This window comes from Elephas maximus, chromosome 1, assembly GCF_024166365.1.
Source record: "Elephas maximus indicus isolate mEleMax1 chromosome 1, mEleMax1 primary haplotype, whole genome shotgun sequence".
NCBI lineage: Eukaryota > Metazoa > Chordata > Mammalia > Proboscidea > Elephantidae > Elephas > Elephas maximus.
In genome coordinates, this window is record NC_064819.1 from 97702385 (window position 1) to 97721109 (window position 18725).

Sequence of the window (18725 nt, forward strand, 5' to 3'; positions counted from 1 at the left end):
GATCTTTATCGTTTTAGATTTTATATTTAGGTCTTTGATCCATTTTGAGCTCGTTTTTGTGCATGGAGTGAGGTATGGGTCTTGTTTCATTTTTTTGCGGATGGATATCCAGTTATGCCAGCACCATTTGTTAAAAAGACTGTCTTTTCCCCATTTAACTGTTTTGGGCCTTTGTCAAATATCAACTGCTTATATGTGGATGGATTTATGTCTGGATTCTCAATTCTGTTGCATTGGTCTATGTATCTGTTGTTGTACCAGTACCAGCCTGTTTTGACTACTGTGGCGATATAATAGGTTTTAAAATCAGGTAGTGTGAGGCCTCCCACTTTGTTCTTCTTTTTCAGTAATGCCTTATTTATCCGGGGCCTCTTTCCCTTCCATATGAAATTGGTGATTTGTTTCTCCATCTCATTAAAGAATGTCGTTGGGATTTGGATTGGAATTGAATTAAATAATTGCTTTTGGTAGAATAGACATTTTTATAAGGTTAAGTCTTCCTATCCATGAGCAAGGCACCTTTTTCCACTTATGTAAGTCTCTTTTGGTTTCTTGCAGAAGTGAACTGTAGTTTTCTTTGTATAAGTCTTTTACATCTCTGGTAAGATTTATTCGTAAGTATTTTATCTTGGGGGCTACTGTAAATGGCATTGATTTGGTGATTTCCTCTTCAATGTTCTTTTTGTTGGTGTAGAGGAATCCAACTGAGTTTTGTATGTTTATCTTGTATCCCGATACTCTACTGAACTCTTCTATTAGTTTCAGTAGTTTTCTGGAGGATTCCTTAGGGTTTTCTGTGTATAAGATCATGTCATCTGCAAACAGAGATACTTTGACTTCTTCCTTGCCAATCTGGATGCCCTTTATTTCTTTATCTATCCTAATTGCTCTGGCTAGGACTTCCAGCACAGTGTTGAATAAGAGTGGTGATAAAGGGCATCCTTTTCTGGTTCCCGATCTCAATGGGAATGCTTTCAGGCTCTCTCCATTTAGGGTGATGTTGGCTATGGGCTTTGTATAAATGCCCTTTATTATGTTGAGGAATTTTCCTTCTATTCCTATTTTGCTGAGAGTTTTTATCATGAAGTGGTGTTGAACTTTGTCAAATGCCTTTTCTGTATCAATCGATAAAATCATGTGATTCTTATCTTTTGTTTTATTTATGTGGTGGATTACATTAATTGTTTTTCTAATGTTGACCCATCCCTGCATACCTGGTATGAATCCCACTTGGTCATGGTGAATTATTTTTTTTGATAGGTTGTTGAATTCTATTGGCTAGAGTTTTGTTGAGGATTTTTGCATCTACATTCATGAGGGATATAGGTCTATAATTTTCTTTTCTTGTGGTGTCTTTATCTGATTTTGGTATCAGGGATATGGTGGCTTCATGGAATGAGTTTGGTAGTATTCCGTCCTTTTCTATGCTCTTAAATACCTTTAGTAGTAGTGGTGTTAACTCTTCTCTGGAAGTTTGGTAGAATTCTGCAGTGAAGCCGTCCGGACCAGGGGGTTATGCTCTGAACAAGGCAGGGGCTGAGAACCGACCCCCCAGTGTCTCTGAGGGAAACACGTCTCTGTTCCCTAGAGCATGCTGGTGGGTGGGTTCTGCAGAGGGACCATAGGCACCCAAAGTTTTTGGTTGTAAGGACTGGGAAGTACCAGTTATCTTTGGACCCCTGTCATGGGTGGCTGCGTGACATGAGTGGAGGTACCAGTCCTTAGGTCCCTGATTTGGTAGGTGAGGACTCTGTTTAATAGGCAAAGGAATGTCAAACATCAAATACCCATGTCTCCACCGCACAGCTGAAACAGTTGGAGCCTGCCGACAAGGGCCTATTCTCCTGAAATAGGCCCACACAGGTCCATGCAGAGGGAAAGGTGCTCAAAGTTCACAGATGGTTTATGCCTGGACAGGAGCCGGTTCTGTCCTGAGCTCCCCTGGTTAATGGAGCTACCAAATTATCTTTTCCCCCAAATGCAAATTCTTTCCTTCCCCAAGGCCAGGAGGATGGCTCTAGGTGCTCAACAGTGCCTATCTCTGGCCTAGGGAATTTAGCCGCTGAAGCCAGTTTGTGGGGGGCATTAAAATATACTCAAGCTCTTAGCATTTGCCAAGAGCGCTGTTCTCCTCAGGTTCCAGAGGTGTGAGTAGGCTGTATGACTGGCTGCTTCTCCCTGAGAAAATTGCGTCCAAACGCTAGTACCAGCCCGCCTCCGCCGCCACTCCAGGAATGGCACCTGAGGGCTCCCCGCGATTCAGGTCGGGTAACTCCTCTCCGTTTCTGAATGGTCTCTTCCTCCTCCGTCCCTCAGATCATTTTCTAAGCTTGCCTTTGAAGCTCAGGGCTCCCAGCTTGTTAAAAATATACTCGTTTCACTTGTTTTTTCGGGTCTTTGTTGTAAAGAGGGCTTGCCGGAAGCGTCTGTCTATTCTGCCATCTTGGCTCTGCCTCTGTCTAGTGCAGGGCCCCTGTAATTTGATTAAAAAAAAAAAAAAAAATTTTTTTTTTTTGATAGACATTGCTAAATTCTCCTCCATAGGATTGTATCATTTTGCATTCACACCAGCAATGCGTGAGAGTGCTTGTTTTCCCAGAACCTTGCCAGTAGAGGATGTTGTTATGAAACTTAAGGTTTTTGCCCAGCCTGATAAGATTTTTTATGGTATTTCTGTATGTTTTTGTAAATTATATTGAAGTGTAACATTGATGGGCACATATTATAAGTTTATGGCTCAGTAATTTTATGCAAAGTTAACTTATCAAGAACCGATTACTTGCAGAATTCTAGATGCCTGCTTGTACTCTTTCTAGTCTCTGCCCACCCCCAGGAATAACCATTATCCTGATTTCAAACACCATAGATTAGTTTTGTCTGTTTTTTAAAATTATGTAAACGTCATCCTATAGTATGTAGTCATTTGTGTTTAGCTACTTTAGCTAATGACGAAGTAAAAGAACTGGACAGAAAATTTCAAAGGGCAGCTTGAGAAGACAAAGTATTATGATGACATGTGCAGAGACCTGGAGATAGAAAATCAAAAGGGAAAAACACGCTTAGCATTTCTCAAGCTGAAAAAACTGAAGAAAAAATTCAAGCCTCGAGTTGCAGTACTGAAGGATTCTACGGGGAAAATATTAAACGACACAAGAAGCATCAAAAGAAGATGGAAGGAGTACACAGAATCACTATACCAAAAAGAATTGGTCGACATTCAACCATTTCAGGAGGTAGCATATGATCAAGAACTGATGGTACCGAAGGAAGAAGTCCAAGCTGTGCTGAAGGCATTGGTGAAAAACAAGGCTCTGGGAATTGATGGAATGCCAATTGAGATGCAGCGATGGAAGTGTCCACCCGTCTATGTCAAGAAATTTGAAAGACAGCTACTTGGCCAACCAACTGGAAGAGATTCGTATTTATGGCTATTCCCAAGAAAAGTGATCCAACCAAGTGCAGAAACTATTGAACAATATCATTAATATACCATGCCAGCAAAATTTTGCTGAAGATCATTTAAAAGCAGTTGCAGCAGTATTATCAAAAGGGAATTGCCAGAAATTTAAGCCAGATTTAGACGAGGACGTGGAACCAGGGATATCATTCCTGATGTCAGATGGATCCTGGCTGAAAGCAGAGAATACCAGAAACATGTTTACCTGTGTTTCATTGACTATGCAAAAACGTTCGACTGTATGGATCATAACAAGTTATGTATAACATTGCGGAGAATGGGAATTCCAGATCACTTAAAAAGTGCTCATGAGGAATCTGTACATGGATCCAGAGGCAGTCATTCAAACAGAACTAAGAGATACTACATAGTTTAAAGTCAGGAAAGGTATGCGGCAGGATTGTATTCTTTCACCATACCTATACAATCTGTATGCTGAACAAATAATCCAAGAACTGGCCTATGTGAACAAGAATGGGGCATCAGGATTGGAGGAAGACTCATTAATAACCTGCGTTATGTAGATGACACAACCTTGCTTGCTGAAAGTGAAGAGGACTTGAAACACTTACTGATGAAAATCAAAGACCACAGCCTTCAGTATGGATTACGCTTCAGCATAAAGAAAAGAAAAATCCCCACAACTGGACGAATAAACAACGTCATGATAAACAGAGAAAAGACTGAGGTCGTCAAGGATTTCCTTTCACTTGGATCCACAATCGACACCCGTGGAAGGAGCAGTCAAGACATCAAAAGACACATTGCACTGAGAAAATCTGCTGCAAAAGACCTTTAAAGTGTTGAAAAGCCAAGATGTCACCTTGAGGACTAAGGTGCGCCTGACCTAAGCTGTGGTGTTTTCCATTGCCTCATATGCGTGGGAAAGCTAGACAATGAATAAGGAAGACCAGAGAAGAATTGATGCCTTTGAATTGTGGTGTTGGCAAAGAATATTGAATATACCATGGACAAGTCTGTTTTGGAAGAAATGCAGCCAGAATGCTCCTTAGAAGCAAGGGTGGTGAGACTGTGTCTCATGTACTTGGGACATATAATCAGGAGGAATCAGTCCCTGGAGAAGGACATCGTGCTTGATAAAATAGAGGGTCAGTGAAAGAGAGGAAGACCCTCAACGAGATGGATCAACACAGTGGCTGCAACAATGGGCTCAAGCATAGCAACAATTGTGAAGATGGTTCAGGACCGGATAGTGTTTCACTCTGCTGTGCATAGGGTCGCTATGAGTTGGAACTGACTCGATGGCACCCAAGAACAACAACACTTTAGCTCAACATCATGTTTGTGAGAGTTGTCTATGTTGTTATATATAGTTTTAGTTCATTCATTCTCATTACTGTATAGTATTTCATTGGTTGAATATGCTACAGTTTATCCATCCTATTGTAGATGGACATTTGATTCATTTCTAGTTTCTGGCTGTTAAGTATATAGAACTGTTCTGTATCATGGTTAGGGTGGTTGATACATGACTCTGCATTTTTTAGAACCCATAGAACTGTACACCACAAAGAATGCGTTTTTCTGCATGTAAATTTAAAAAATGTGTAAGAAAAAAGAATAGTGCTACTATGAGCATTCTTGTACATGTCTCTTGGTAAACATATGTACACATATATATAATACATATGTGTGTGTGTGTGTGTGTGTACGTATATATATAAAAAACCCATTACCGTTGAGTCGATTCCAACTCATAGCGACCCTATAAGACAGAGTAGAACTGCCCCATAGAGTTTCCAGGGAGCACCTAGTGGATTTGAACTGCCGATCTTTTGGTTAGCAGATGTAGCTCTTAACCACTGTGCCACCAGGGTTTCCATATATATATACACACAAACACACAGGAGCCCTGGTGATACAGTGGCTAGGTGCTTGGCTGCTAACCGAAAGGTCAGCAATTTGAACTCACCAGGTGCTCCGCAGGAGAAAGATGTGGCAGCCTGCTTCCATAAAGATTATACAGCCTTGGAAGCCCTATGGGGCATTTCTATTCTGTCCTATAGTGTCACTCAGAGTCAGCATCAGCTCCATGGGTTTAGGTTAGGAGCCCTGGTGGTGCAGTGGTTAAGCGCTCCATGAGAGAAAGATGCAGCAGTCCTCTTCTTTAAAGATTTACAGCCTTGGGCAAGGTCCTGGAAGCTCCACAGACATATCCAAACTCCCTGAGGGACTGAATTGCTGGGCTGAGGGGTGTGGGGACTATGGTCTCGGGGAACATCTAGCTCAGTTAGCATAACATAGTTTATGAAGAAAATGTTCTACTTTATACTTTGGTGAGTAGCGTCTGGGGTCTTAAAAGCCTGTGAGCAGCCATCTAGGATACTCCACTGGTTTCACTCTTTTGGGAGCAAGGAATAATGAAGAAAACTAAAGACACAAGGGAAAGATTAGTTCAAAGGACTAATGGACCACATCCAACACGGCCTCCACCAGTCTGAGTCCAGTACAAGTAGATGGTGCCCAGCTACCACCACCAACTGCTATGACAGGGATCACAATAGAGGGTCCTAACAGAGCTGGAGAAAAATGTAGAACAAAATTCTAACTCAGAAAGAACAGACTTGCTGGCCTCACAGAGACTGTAGAAACCCTGAGAGTGTGGCCCCTGGACACCCTTTCAGCTCAGTAATGAAGTCATTCTTGAGGTTTACTCTTCAGCCAAAGATTGGACAGATCCATAACACAAAATGAAACTAAAGGGGTACAACAGCCCAGGAGCAAGGAATAGTAGGCAGGAGGGAACAGGAAAGCTGGTATAGGGTACCCAAGCTTGAGAAAGGAGGATGTTGATATGTTGTGGGGTTGTTAACCAATGTTATAAAACAATATGTGTACTAAGTGATTAACGAGAAACTTGTTCTGTAAACCTTCATCTAAAGTACAGTTGAGAAAAAAAAGAAAAAAAGATTTACAGCCTTGGAAACAGTATGGGGCAGTTCTACTCTGTCCTGTAGGGTTGCTATAAGTCAGATTTGGCTCAGTGGCAATGTGGTTTGATTTACCTATGTATATAAATGCACAGTGAAACCTATGAGAACTATAACTTGACGAGACTGCCTCATTTCGCCTTTGACAGGGTACAGTCTTACCACTTCTCTGTTGCTCTTTATTAGTGGAAAATATTTGAGTTTTCCTTCTCTGACAGGTTTCCACCTTATACAGGTGTCAGCTTTCTCAGGTTCTACTGTATGTAACACAGCATTGCAGCCTTCAGGTGTATAGCTCAGTGACACAGATTACATTAATCATACTGTGCAAGCATTCCCTTAATCGATGTTAAACTTCCCTTCACCATAAACAGAAACTAATTCCCAAACATCATTTTATGTTTAAGATCTATTTGCACTTATTTTTCTGCATGCTGCCCATTGTTTTGCCTATTTTCTGTTGGGCTGTTCTTTTTCTTTTTGATTTTTTTGAAGCTCTTGATATATTAGGGATGTTAGCCTTTTGTGATGTAAGTTGTAAGTAAATATTTTCTTCAATTTGTCATTTCCAGACTTCCTTTTTATCTCTTGTATTAGTAAGCGGGAAACCCTGGTGGCATAGTGGTTAAGAGCTACAGCTGCTAACCTAGAGGTCAGCAGTTCAAATCCATCAGGTGCTCCTTGGAAACTCTGTGGGGCAGTTCTACCCTGTCCTATAGGGTCACTATGAGTCAGAATCGACTTGACGGCAGTGGGTTTGGTTTTTTGGGAAGTGATTCCACTTACCTCTCAAGAGTATCTGTGTTTTCCACATCCAGAAAGACTTTCAGAAGTCCTTCGTTCCTTTCCTTTTGCCACTTCTGGCCTCTTACTGTGGTAGTACAGCTATGCACTGTAGGAAGCATTTGGCAGAGAAGAGGTGGGACTATTCTTGGCTAGATGTCCCAACATTAAACTTTTTGTCACCTCTTTCCACTACCTTTGCAGAGATGTTTTGTTTTTGAAGATTTTATAGAACCTGAGTGTTTCCTCCTTTAGTTAGACCTCCCCTCTCAGGCAGTGTCCAAATTTCTATTAAGTTAGTTCTTGGGTTATAAGAAGACATCAGTTTATTCTAACAGGAGGGAGAGTGTTTTCAGATCAGCTCTTTCTCTTCTATTCCATTCTTCAAAAAGAAAAACAACAAAAACCAGTTCCCATTAGAAAGAGTACTGCATCATCATTTATTAAAAAAAGTCTAGAAATTATAAAAAGAGTCTCAGAGCCCTTTCTATACCACCTGGTTCTCTCTTTCCCTTTCTCCCCAAGTCCAAGAGGAGTCAGTCACAATAACTCTGCCTGCTCTTTGCCTCTTCACAGAGTCATATAGTACACTTGGGTAAGGTAGCTGGGAGTTATCCCCCATCCAAATTAAAAAATATATATTAAAAATAGAAATGGGAGGAGAGAAATAAAGAAAAAAATCACCCCAGTTCCAGCATCCACAGACAGGCACTGTTAATAGCTTAGCCTGGTGTCTTCCAGTATAGCAGTTGCAGAAAGTCTCATGTGATTCTGATCGTTGTTCTCTCTCATTTGTTACAGTGAGTATGGCTTTGCCGAGAAGGTGGTAGAGGGGATGTTCATCATCGTTAATTCAATCACCATCAAGATTCACTCCAAGGCCTTCCATGCCTCTTTTGAGTTGTGGCAGCTCCAGGGCTATAGTGTCAACCCAAACTGGCAGCAGAGTGACCTTCGCCTCACCCGCATCACTGATCCCCACCGTGGAGAGGTGACAGCCCTAGCACTGTGAAGGGGGAAACGAGGAGGGGTTTCAAAGTAGGACTAATTCTTAAAGGATTTTATTCCTCCTTTGGGAATTTCCCCTAGTGCTCCCCCCGTTCCTAGGGTCCTACCCAGAATCATTCTGTCCAGTGTTACCACTATGTCCTTTCCTTAGTTATGGATCTTTGATCTACTGTCTTCTGTTGTTGGGATCCCAGCTGAGCACAGTGGGAGTCTCTGCTGTGCCAGTCTTTTTGCCTTGGACTTCCTGCCTCTTGGTGAATTTCATCCATAGCACTAAGGAATTTTACTTCCTCTCCTTCCAGGTTTTAACATTTAAGGAAATAACTTGGCAAACACTTCGAATTGAGGCAGATGCCACAGACAATGGTGATCAGGACCCAGTCACCACTCCACTGAGGCTTATTACCAACCAAGGCAGGATCCAAATAGCCCTCAAGAGAAGAGTGAGTGTGTTCTCCATCCACGTGAAAATGTCTATTTTTCATTCTCCTAGACAGCCTGGGAGTTGGTGTTCCCTCATCTTTTTAAATGTTACTGGTCCCTGGGATGACAGTTGAAAGGTCAGGGCCTGCAGTTCATTGTTGTACAGTGTCCAGCAGTGGGAGAGCATTTCCACCTCCCTGTCATCTTCATTTTTGAAACCACAATTTCCCCCCATGCACAGGGACACTGACATAGGCACTTGGCAGTTAACTATTGCTGCTTCTCGCCGATCACAGAAAACTTTAGTAGTTTTGTAAGAAATTGCTCTCCAAAGTGTTTGATACTTTCCTTTCATGTACTGGGGGCGGAAAGCCATCTCTGAAATTGAGTGGACAACAGTGACTTTGAGGAATTGAAATGGTGCAAGGTGATTGAACCCTGTGTTCTCTGTGGGCCCCTCAGACCAAAGATTGCAACGTGATCTCCTCCAAGCTGATGTTCCTGTTGGATGATCTGCTCTGGGTGCTAACTGACTCACAGCTTAAGGCCATGATGAAGTATGCAGAGTCGCTGAGTGAGGCCATGGAGAAGGCGGCCCAGCAAAGGAAGAGCCTGGCTCCTGAGCCTGTGCAGGTCAGAGGCAAAACACACTTCTGGTCGGGCGGGGAAATGGTAGGCCAGAGCCAATTAGTGCCAACACAGGTGTCGCCTAGTCTTCATTTGGCTTATCCGGGAGGCCTGACACACACTTGTGGGTGTGTGCAGGCTCTGCCTGCACCTCTGGTTTACCCATTTATCCTGTACATTATGTGGCTCCAGTGTGTTAGGCATATGGTGCTCACCACTGCAGAGGACAAGTGGAATCAGCCTCTTGTTCCTGTCCTTGGGGCACTCGGTGACTTGAATAATGGACCGTAAACAAGTTTACAGTATGGGGTGATCAGTGCGGCTATGAAGGTAAATACTACGCCATGAGAGCACAAAGGGAGAGGCAGCTAATTGCCCAGACTGAAAGAGGGCATTTAGGGAAGACTTTCTGGAGGAAGTCTGTCTTGGTTATCTTGTGCTTCTCTAACCATGAGTAGGTGGCTTAAACAAACAGAAATTTGTTCTCTCACAGTTTAGGAGATTAGAAGTCCTAATTCAGGCTACCAGCTCCAGGGGAAGGCTCTGTCTGCTCTGGGGGAAGGGCCTTATTGCCTTTCAGTGACTGTGGGCCCTCCACTCCTTGGAGATCTCCATGTGTCTTGACTTCAGTCTTCCCCTGGGTCTGGGAAGTTCTCAGTGTAGGGACCCCAAGACCAAAGGATGCGCTCTGTTCCTGCTCTTCTTTCTTGGTGGTAGTGAGGTCCCTTTCTGTTTGCTTTTCTGTTTCGTTTTATCTCTTGTAAGATAAAAGGTGTGACTTGAGTATGGCTGTGACTTGAGTCACACCCTCTAGTAAGGGTGTGATTTAAGATACACCACACACTAACCCTGCCTCATAGAGGTTTAGGATTTACAACACATAAAATGGAGGATAATTATGTAATATCACAAACTGGAGGATATTTACATCAGATCACAAAATGGAGAACAATTACATACTACTGGGAATCATGGCCTAGCCAAGTTGACACATATTTTTGAGGGACACAATTCAATCCATGACAAGGTCTTTCAGCACCAGTCAGCTGAGTGAGAATTTAAAGGGCAACTCAAACCTTTGATCGGTCCTCTGACAGTTATTAAACTAATTATGATAAGGTTTTTTGGAGTTTGGGTTATTTAGGTGAGATGGACCTTAAGTGAGCTACCAGGCAAACAGAGGGGAGGAGCATCTTGCCAAATTGGTTTTCTTCAGGCTGGATTAAATGTTGAAGGAAGCATGCACAGGAGCTTCTCAGGGTCTGGACCTCTTCTTTTTCTCTCTGTCGCATGTAGATCACCCCACCTGCTCCCACCGCCCAGCAGTCCTGGGCCCAGGCGTTCAGTGGCAGCCAGGGCAACAGCAACAGCAGCAGCAGCCGCCTCAGCCAGTACTTTGAGAAATTTGACGTGAAAGAGCCCTCCTATCATCTGTTCATCTCTCGCCTGGACCTGCACATTTGTGATGACAGCCAGTCCCGAGAGCCAGGTACCCTGGGAGGCCTGAGCCCAGTCTGGGTGGTCCACATCACTCCTCCTCAGCTCTGGGCAAAGCTTGGAGATGAAGAAGGCTCTTCTCAAGAGCCACCAGGGAGTACTTTGGTTGGCTTCCCTTAGTCACAGGCGTTCCTGCGGTAGCTCTTTCTGTGAGTGTAAGGCAGTGCTACTCAGCCTTTAGGGTGCAGCAGGACCTCCTGTAAAACTTAACAAAATGCAGATGTCAGCCCTGCCCCGAGCCCCCCTAAATCACAATCTCACGAATAAAGCCAAGCAGTGTTTACTTCTTTTCTTCTCCCCAAAATCCCTTGGGTTGTGCCAGTGCTTGCCTGGGGTTGAGAAGCGCTGGTGTAAACTTTTAGGAAAGTAAATTCAACTCTAGGAAACCTCAGGGTTTTCAGATTTTTGAGTCAATTTAAAAAGTGACTGTGTGCAAGCGTGCTCTTCCCAGGCAGGGGTTATGCAGTGTTCTTGACATGCTCTTATGTTCATTAGTGCGTGGGTATTACTTACACATAAACGTTTATTCAGAATGAAAAAGGGAGTTGACTCATTTCTTTTCTTTATGAGCCTTGAGGAAATCACTTAACCTCTTGCTTAGCCTCTTTGAGTTTTCTCATTTGTGAAACTGAGTTAATCATATCTCACTTTTTACCTCTTAGGTTGCTGTCAGGCTCAAACGAGATAATACATTGTATTTGGAGGACCTTAATTATAGGCATATGTTAAATATTATTACTCTGCTGCTTATTCTTTCAGTCCTCCATCTGTGTTCTGTCTATAGTATAGTCTCTTTTGCCACCAGCTCTTGATTTCAGCTGTTTGAGTCTTAGATGTTCCGCTATGTTAGATTTTTGTATTGCGTCCTGTCTTCTCTGAAAATTGTGTTTGCCTCTTAATGAGAAATAGACTCAGTTTTTTTAGGGAGCTACCTATTATTTTCTTTTCTTCCTGGGGCATCAGGCAGCACTGCCTGTCTTACTTGGGAATTCGTTGGTCTTGAAGTGACTGTAACCCCTCTCTACTTGCCCTAGTCTGAGAGGACAGAAGGGAGCAGTGACAGGACAAAGATTGTGTTGCCACTACAGGAAATCAATTGCTTACTCGTTTGCCACTCATTTTGGAAATTCTTGGCTAAAATGATTATTATTTTGTTTGGTTGTTTCTTCCAGGTGTTACCATAAAGGCTTTTATTTTTTTAAATCTCTTCAGAGATTAAATGTATTAAAAGCACATTATTGAGAGTTTCATCGTATTGCTGGGTGAGGGGTGGCGGGGTCCTAAAATCTACACTAAGATGTAAATGACTGTAGGCTTCCTCCCACCTCCATCTCCCCCAAGTTATTTATTAAACCAAATTAATCTACTGGGTGGAATTTGAGGAAGTTTTGGAGGAGACACTTTTGAATAGGGGGCCAACTCCCAGCCTACCTTACCCAAGTGTGGTGTATGACCCTGTGAAGAGGCGAAGAGCAGGGAGAGTTATTGTGACTTTGACTCATCTCCTTGGATTTGGGGAGAAAGGGGAAGTGAGAACTAGACGGTATGGAAAGGGCTCTGAGATTCTCTGGAGATGCGCTGGCTAATATGGTAGCCACTAGTCACACATGACTAAAAAACACACGTGACTAAATGGCACTTGAAATGTGTTGCAAGTGTAAAATACACACTAGATTTTGTAATTTACAAGAATACTTGAAAAATACCTTAATAATTATTTTCATATTGTTTGCGTGTTGAAATGGTGGTTGGATATACTGGTTTAAATTATTAAAGTTTACTTTTTTTTTTTACACTTCTTTTCATATGGTTACTAGAAAATTTAAAATTATTTATGTGGCTCCTATTATATTTCTGTTGGACAGCACTGCCCTTGAGCTCCTTTTGGTAATGTTCACTAACATGTGGCTATTTAAATTAAAATTAAATAAAAAAATTAAAAATTCAGTAACTCATTTTCACTAGTCATACTTCAAGTACTCAGTATAATTTATAGACTACAGAACATGTCCATCATCACAGAAAGTTCTTTTGGACACTGCTGCTCTAGAAATTTCTTGAAGGCTACACCTACTTACTTTTTTTCATTAAGGAATGCTATAGTCTGGATGCTGGAGCCTCTGACTAATACGCTCACCTCTCCCTTGGTGTTAGCGGTGAAATGATTGAAAACTAGGTTGTTGTGGTGAACTTGGCTTCAGGTGGGGTAGCACTGTCTCTCTCTCTCTCTTTTTCTTTTAAATATTTTCTCATGTTTCAGGTGAAGGTTTACACGACGATGGAGACACAGTACTGGCTCATAAAGCCAAACTGGAGAGCTTACACTTCAGGCTTCAGAGAGGAGGTTGGCGATTGATGGGGAAAAAAAGAGTATCTCTTACCTGTTTTTAACTATTTTCCCTCAGGATAAGGCCTGTGAACGAAAAATTCCTTCTCTCTCTGAAGGCTAGCTTCCCTCTTCCACCAGCTCATTGGAGAATTTTAATTACTCATTTATATGCCCTTATTTATCATTTATGTCTAATATATGATTATGTGTTTTCAATTAAATATCTTGATAATTGTTAATTATATTTGATTTCAGTTCTAGATCCTGTTTTAATATGTTTAGTTCATGTAGTTTGTTGTTCTTTTAGCTCCAGTTAACTCCAGTTGAGGGAGCACCCTCTCCCTCCAGTAGTCTAGGTCATGCATTTTTAAAATTTTTTATTATGATTTAGGTGAAAGTTTACAGCTCAAGTTAGTTCCTCATACAAAAACTTATACATACATTGTTATGTGACCCTACCTGTCATCCCTATAATGTGACTGCACACTCCTCCCTTTCACCCCGGATTTCCCATGTCTATTCAACCAGCTCCTATCCCCCCTGCCTTCTCATCTCCTCCCCAAACAGGAGCTGCCCATTTAGTCTCATGTATCTACTTGAACTAAGAAGCACACTCTTCATTTTATGTCTTATAGTCTAGTCTATTCTTGGTATGAAGAGTTGGCTTCGGGAATGGTTTCAATTCTGGGTTAATAGAGCGTCTGGGGGCCATGTCTTCTGGGGTTTTTCCAGTCTCAGTGAGACCATTAAGTCAGGTCTTTTTACTAGAATTTGAGTTCTGCATCCCACTTTTCTCTTGCTCCATCAGGGACTCTCTATTGTGTTCCCTGTCAGGGCAGTCATTGGTGCTAGCCAGGCACCATCTAGTTTTTCTGGTCTCAGGCTGGTGGAATCTCTGGTTTATGTGGCCACTTTTGTCTCACGAGCTAGTATTTTCCTTGTGTTGTTGGAGTTCATTCTCCTTTGCTCCAGGTGGGTTGGGACAAATTGATGCCTCTTAGATGGCCGCTCACTAGCTTTTAAGACCCCAAATGCCACTCAACCAAAGTGGGATGCAGAACATTTTCTTAATAAACTTTGTTATGCTAGTGAACCTAGATGTTCTCTGAAACCATAGTCCTCAGGCCCCCTGCCCTTGCTACACTGTCCCTCGAAGTGTTTGGTTGTGTTCAGGAAACTTCTTAGCTTTTGGTTTAGTCCAGTGGTGCTGACTTCCCCTGTACTGTGCGCTGTCCCTCCCCTCACCCAAGATAATTCGTGTCTACTATCTAGTTAGTGAATTCTCCTCTCCCTCCCTCCCTACCATCAAAGAATGTTTTCATCTGTGTTTAAACCTTTTCTTGAGTGCTTATACTAGTGGTCTCATACAATATTTGCCCTTTTGCATAGATCATGCATTTTCACTTGGGGTGGTATCACCCCAGGGAGGTGAAAATTGACTCTTCTTTTTAAATAGCTTTATTGAGATATATAATTCAAATACCATACACTTCACCCATTTAGAGTATATAATTCAGCATTTTTTAGTATATTCATAAGCTTGTGTAATTATTACCACAATCTAATTTTTGTCCCTCCCTAAAAGATACGCTGTACTCATGAGTTGTCACCCCCCATTTCCCCTTCCCTTCAGCCCTAAGCAACGACTAATCTGCTTTCTGTCTTGATATTTGCCTATTTTGGACATTTAAAATTGGTTCTTGGGGGACAAAAAAAATCTTAGATATAACAGTGGTGCGTGGCCTTCCAAGACAACTGTACTCAACAAAATCTTATTCTTTAGTATTTAATTTCTCTCATTATGTTTTCTTGGGTATCATATGAGCAGCAATGACATTAAGTTCATAGAAGATGCACAAAATGTATGCCAGATCAGTGCTAAAAAATTATAGTAAACGGATAGCTGTGATTGGAGGACTTTCTCTCAGTTGATTGCTCGATCTCAAAGTCAAATGGCGATAGGCGGCCTGTGCGTGCCTATTGGCTGCTATTGGCCGCCTCGTTAGTGTTGTTCATGTTTGATTCTCAGTATTTTCATGATCTGGGCTTCAAGAATTAAGTAAAATTAGTTTCAATTTTATTATTTAATTCTACAAAAGTTATTCAGCCCGTAATCATATTAGCAAATGCTGAAAAGAAAAATGTTGACAATATCTGGATGAATATCTAGCAGCTAGCTTAATTAAAAGTTGTTTTATCAAGCAAAAGTTAAAAGTTAAGTTCACTAAAAATAATTTTTTTCCTTTTTTTAACAATTTTTATTGTGCTTTAAGTGAAAGTTTACAAATCAAGTCAGTCTCTCACATAAAAACATATACACCTTACTACAAAATACTCCCAAATGCTCTCCCCCTAATGAGATAGCCCACTCCCTCCTTCCAATCTCTCTTTTCGTGACCATTTTGCCAGCTTCTAACCCCCTCTATTCTCTCATTTCCCCCCCAGATAGGAGATGCCAACACAGTCTCAAGTGTCCACCTGATCCAAGTAACTCACTCCTCACCAGCATCCCTCTCCAGCCCATTGTCCAGTCCAATCCATGTCTGACAAGTTGGCTTCGGGAATGGTTCCTGTCCTGGGCCAACAGAAGGTCTGGAGGCCATGACCACCGGGGTCCTTCCAGTCTCAGTCAGACCATTAAGTCTGGTCTTTTTATGAGAATTTGGGGTCTGCATCCCACTGTTCTCCTGCTCCCCTCAGGGGTTCTCTGTTGTGTTCCCTGTTAGGGCAGTCATTGGTTGTGGTAAAAATAATTTTAAAAGAAATTAATCAAAAAAATTTCAATAGTTTTTTGCTGAAAATAACATTTTTGAATAAATTTAAAGACTTGATGATGATTATTATGAACAGTTGTTCCTCGATATCCACCGGGGAATGGTTCTAGAACCCCTGTGGATACCAAAATCCGAGAACACTCACGTCCGTTATATAAAATGGCCTAGTGTTTGTATATAACCTACACACATCCTCCTGTATACTTTAGATCATCTCTAGATTATTTATAATACCTAATACAATGTAAACGCTATGCAAATAGTTGTTATACTGCATTTTTAGGGAATAATGACAAGAAAAATGTCTTTTTTAAAAAATATTTTCTATCTGTGATTGATTGAATCTGTGATGCAGAACCCACGGATACGTAGGGCTGGCCGGCCATGTGTGTATGTGTGTGTGTGTGTATAAATTGCTAATTTGCATGTATAATTAGACACATTACAACTTATATAGGTAAATTACATGGAAAGTTACTCAGCAAATAGTTATAAAGTTAAATTAAATATTAATGACTTTACATTTTTTAATTTAATTTTTAACTTAAAATTTTTAGTCATTTAAATGACTAAAAATTTTAAGTTAAAAATTAAGCTTTATACTTACTCTTTTTATTTATAAACCACAGATATACATATAGTACGTAAATATACATTATATCTGTGGTATTAAAATTTTATGGGGGCAGGCAACAATTAGGAAAAAAATGTCTAAAAAGGCTCCTTCAGGGAGTGATAATAAACAAAAAAAAAGGTTGAGAAATAGAAACACTGGCATAGGTGAATCTTTTGCCAGGAGGGTGGATAGTCCAGAATTTGGAATGATGAAATCTAGATTAGCTGAAAGTGACCCCTAGTTGAAGGGTACTACCTTACACCTAGAGGATTCATGGTATTTCCTGTCTCTCATTTTTGTGATTGGTTTCTTCATGTTTATTGAGCATCTACTATATACAATTTTTTTGCAAATAACGCATGCTGTACTTTTTGTTTTGCCAACTGTGCAACCTCCTGTGTGTTATTTTCTTATATAATCCAGTATTTTTTGAGCAAGGTGTTGTTCAGTTTCCGTGTATTTGGTTTTCTTTCCTTGCTTTTTCTGTGATTGATTTCTACTTTTATAGGTTTTGGTCAGAAAAGATGCTTTGTAATATTTCGATGTTTTGGATTCTGTTAAGGTTTGCTTTGTGGCCTAATATGTGGTCTGTTCTGGAGAATGTTCCATGTGCACTTGAAAAGAAAGTATACTTGGCTGCTGTTGGATGGAGTGTTCTGTGTATGCGTAGGAGATCAAGTTGGTTGATTGTGGTATTTAGATCTTCCGTGTAGTTATTGAGCTTCTCTCTGGATGTCCTGTCCTTCACCGAAAGTGGTGTGTTGAAGTCTCCTACTATTATTGTGGAGCTGTCTATTTCTCTTTTCAGTGTTGTTAGAGTTTGTCTTATGTATTTTGGAGCCCTGTTGTTGGGTGCATAAATATTTCCTATGGTTATGTCCTACTGGTATATTGACCCTTTAATTATTATATAGTGTCCTTCCTTATCCTTTGTGGTGGATTTTGCTTTAAAGTCTGTTTGTCAGAGATTAATATTGCCACTTCTGCTCTTTTTTGATTGTTGCTTGCTTGATATATTTTTTCCATCCTTTGAGTTTTAGTATGTTTGTATCTTTGAGTCTAAAGTGTGTCTAGGCAACATATAGACAGATCATGTTTTTTAATTTATTCTGCTACTTACTGTCTCTTTATTGGTACATTTAGTCCATTCACATTCAGTGTAATTATTCATAGGTATGAGTTTTTTTTTAAATGAGTTTAGTGCTGTCATTTTCATGTATTTTTCTTTGTGTTAACAGTTTCTTTGTTCCACTTAATTTTCTGTGCTGAGTCGTTTTTCATGTATTTTTCTTTTCATCTTTTTCATTGTTGTTGATTTTGTATTTGCTGAGTCTTTATGTTTTTCTTCTTTTTTATTTTGATGTATAGAATTGTTAGTTTCCTTTGTGGTTTCCTTAACATTTACCTCTGTTTTTCTAAGTTTAAACCAATATATTATTTCTTGATATTGTCTTGACTTCTTCTCCATATGAAAGTTCTATGACTACATTATTTAGTCCCTCTTTTTTGTTTTAATGTTGTCATCTTTTACATATTGACGTCTCTGTTTCCCTATTTACTGTGTGTTAGCTTTGGTTTATTTTTGTTGGGTTGATACCTGGTTGTTTTGTTCTGTGTTCTAGTGTTAGGTTATTTGATGTTAACTGAGTTTCTAACCAGAGGACTCCCTTTAGTATTTCTTGTAATTTTGGTTTGGTTTTTACAAATTCCCTAAACTTCTGTTTATCTGGAAAAGCCGTAATTTTGCCATCATACTTGAGAGACAGTTTTGCTGGGTATATAATTCTTGGCTGGCAATTTTTTTCCTTCAAGACTTTGTCATCCCATTGTCTTCTTACCTGTATGGTTTCTGCTGAGTAGTCTGAGCTTAGTCTTATTGACTCTCCTTTGTAGACGACTTTTCAGTTATCCCTAGTCACTCTTAAAATTCTCTCTTTATCTTTGGTTTTGGCAAGTTTGATTATAATTTGTCTTGGTGACTTTCTTTTGGGATCTACCCTGTGTGGGGTTCAATGAGTTTTTTGGGTAGATATCTTTTCATCTTTCATGATATTGGGGAACTTTTCTGCCAACAAATCTTCACCAATTCTCTCTGTATTTTCTGTTATCCCCCTCTGTTCTGGTATTCCAATCACTCATAGGTTATTCTTCTTGATAGAGTCCCACATAATTCCTAGGGTTTCTTCATTTTTTAAAATTCTTTTATCTGAATTTTCCTCAAATAAATTTGTGTCAAGTGCCTTATCTTCAGTCTCACTAA

General features: G+C 40.6%; 1 protein-coding gene across 2 annotated transcripts in view; it reads left to right on the forward strand.

Moving 5' to 3' along the window:
- Positions 1 to 18725, forward strand: part of BLTP3A (bridge-like lipid transfer protein family member 3A) — a 91661-nt gene that overhangs the window by 44482 nt on the left and 28454 nt on the right. For both annotated transcript variants that reach the window (XM_049889050.1, XM_049889130.1), the window contains exons 5-8: positions 7993 to 8182; positions 8502 to 8642; positions 9085 to 9255; positions 10546 to 10738. In XM_049889050.1, coding sequence (XP_049745007.1) covers positions 7993 to 8182; positions 8502 to 8642; positions 9085 to 9255; positions 10546 to 10738 — 695 coding nt within the window. The remainder of the gene's footprint in view (positions 1 to 7992; positions 8183 to 8501; positions 8643 to 9084; positions 9256 to 10545; positions 10739 to 18725) is intronic.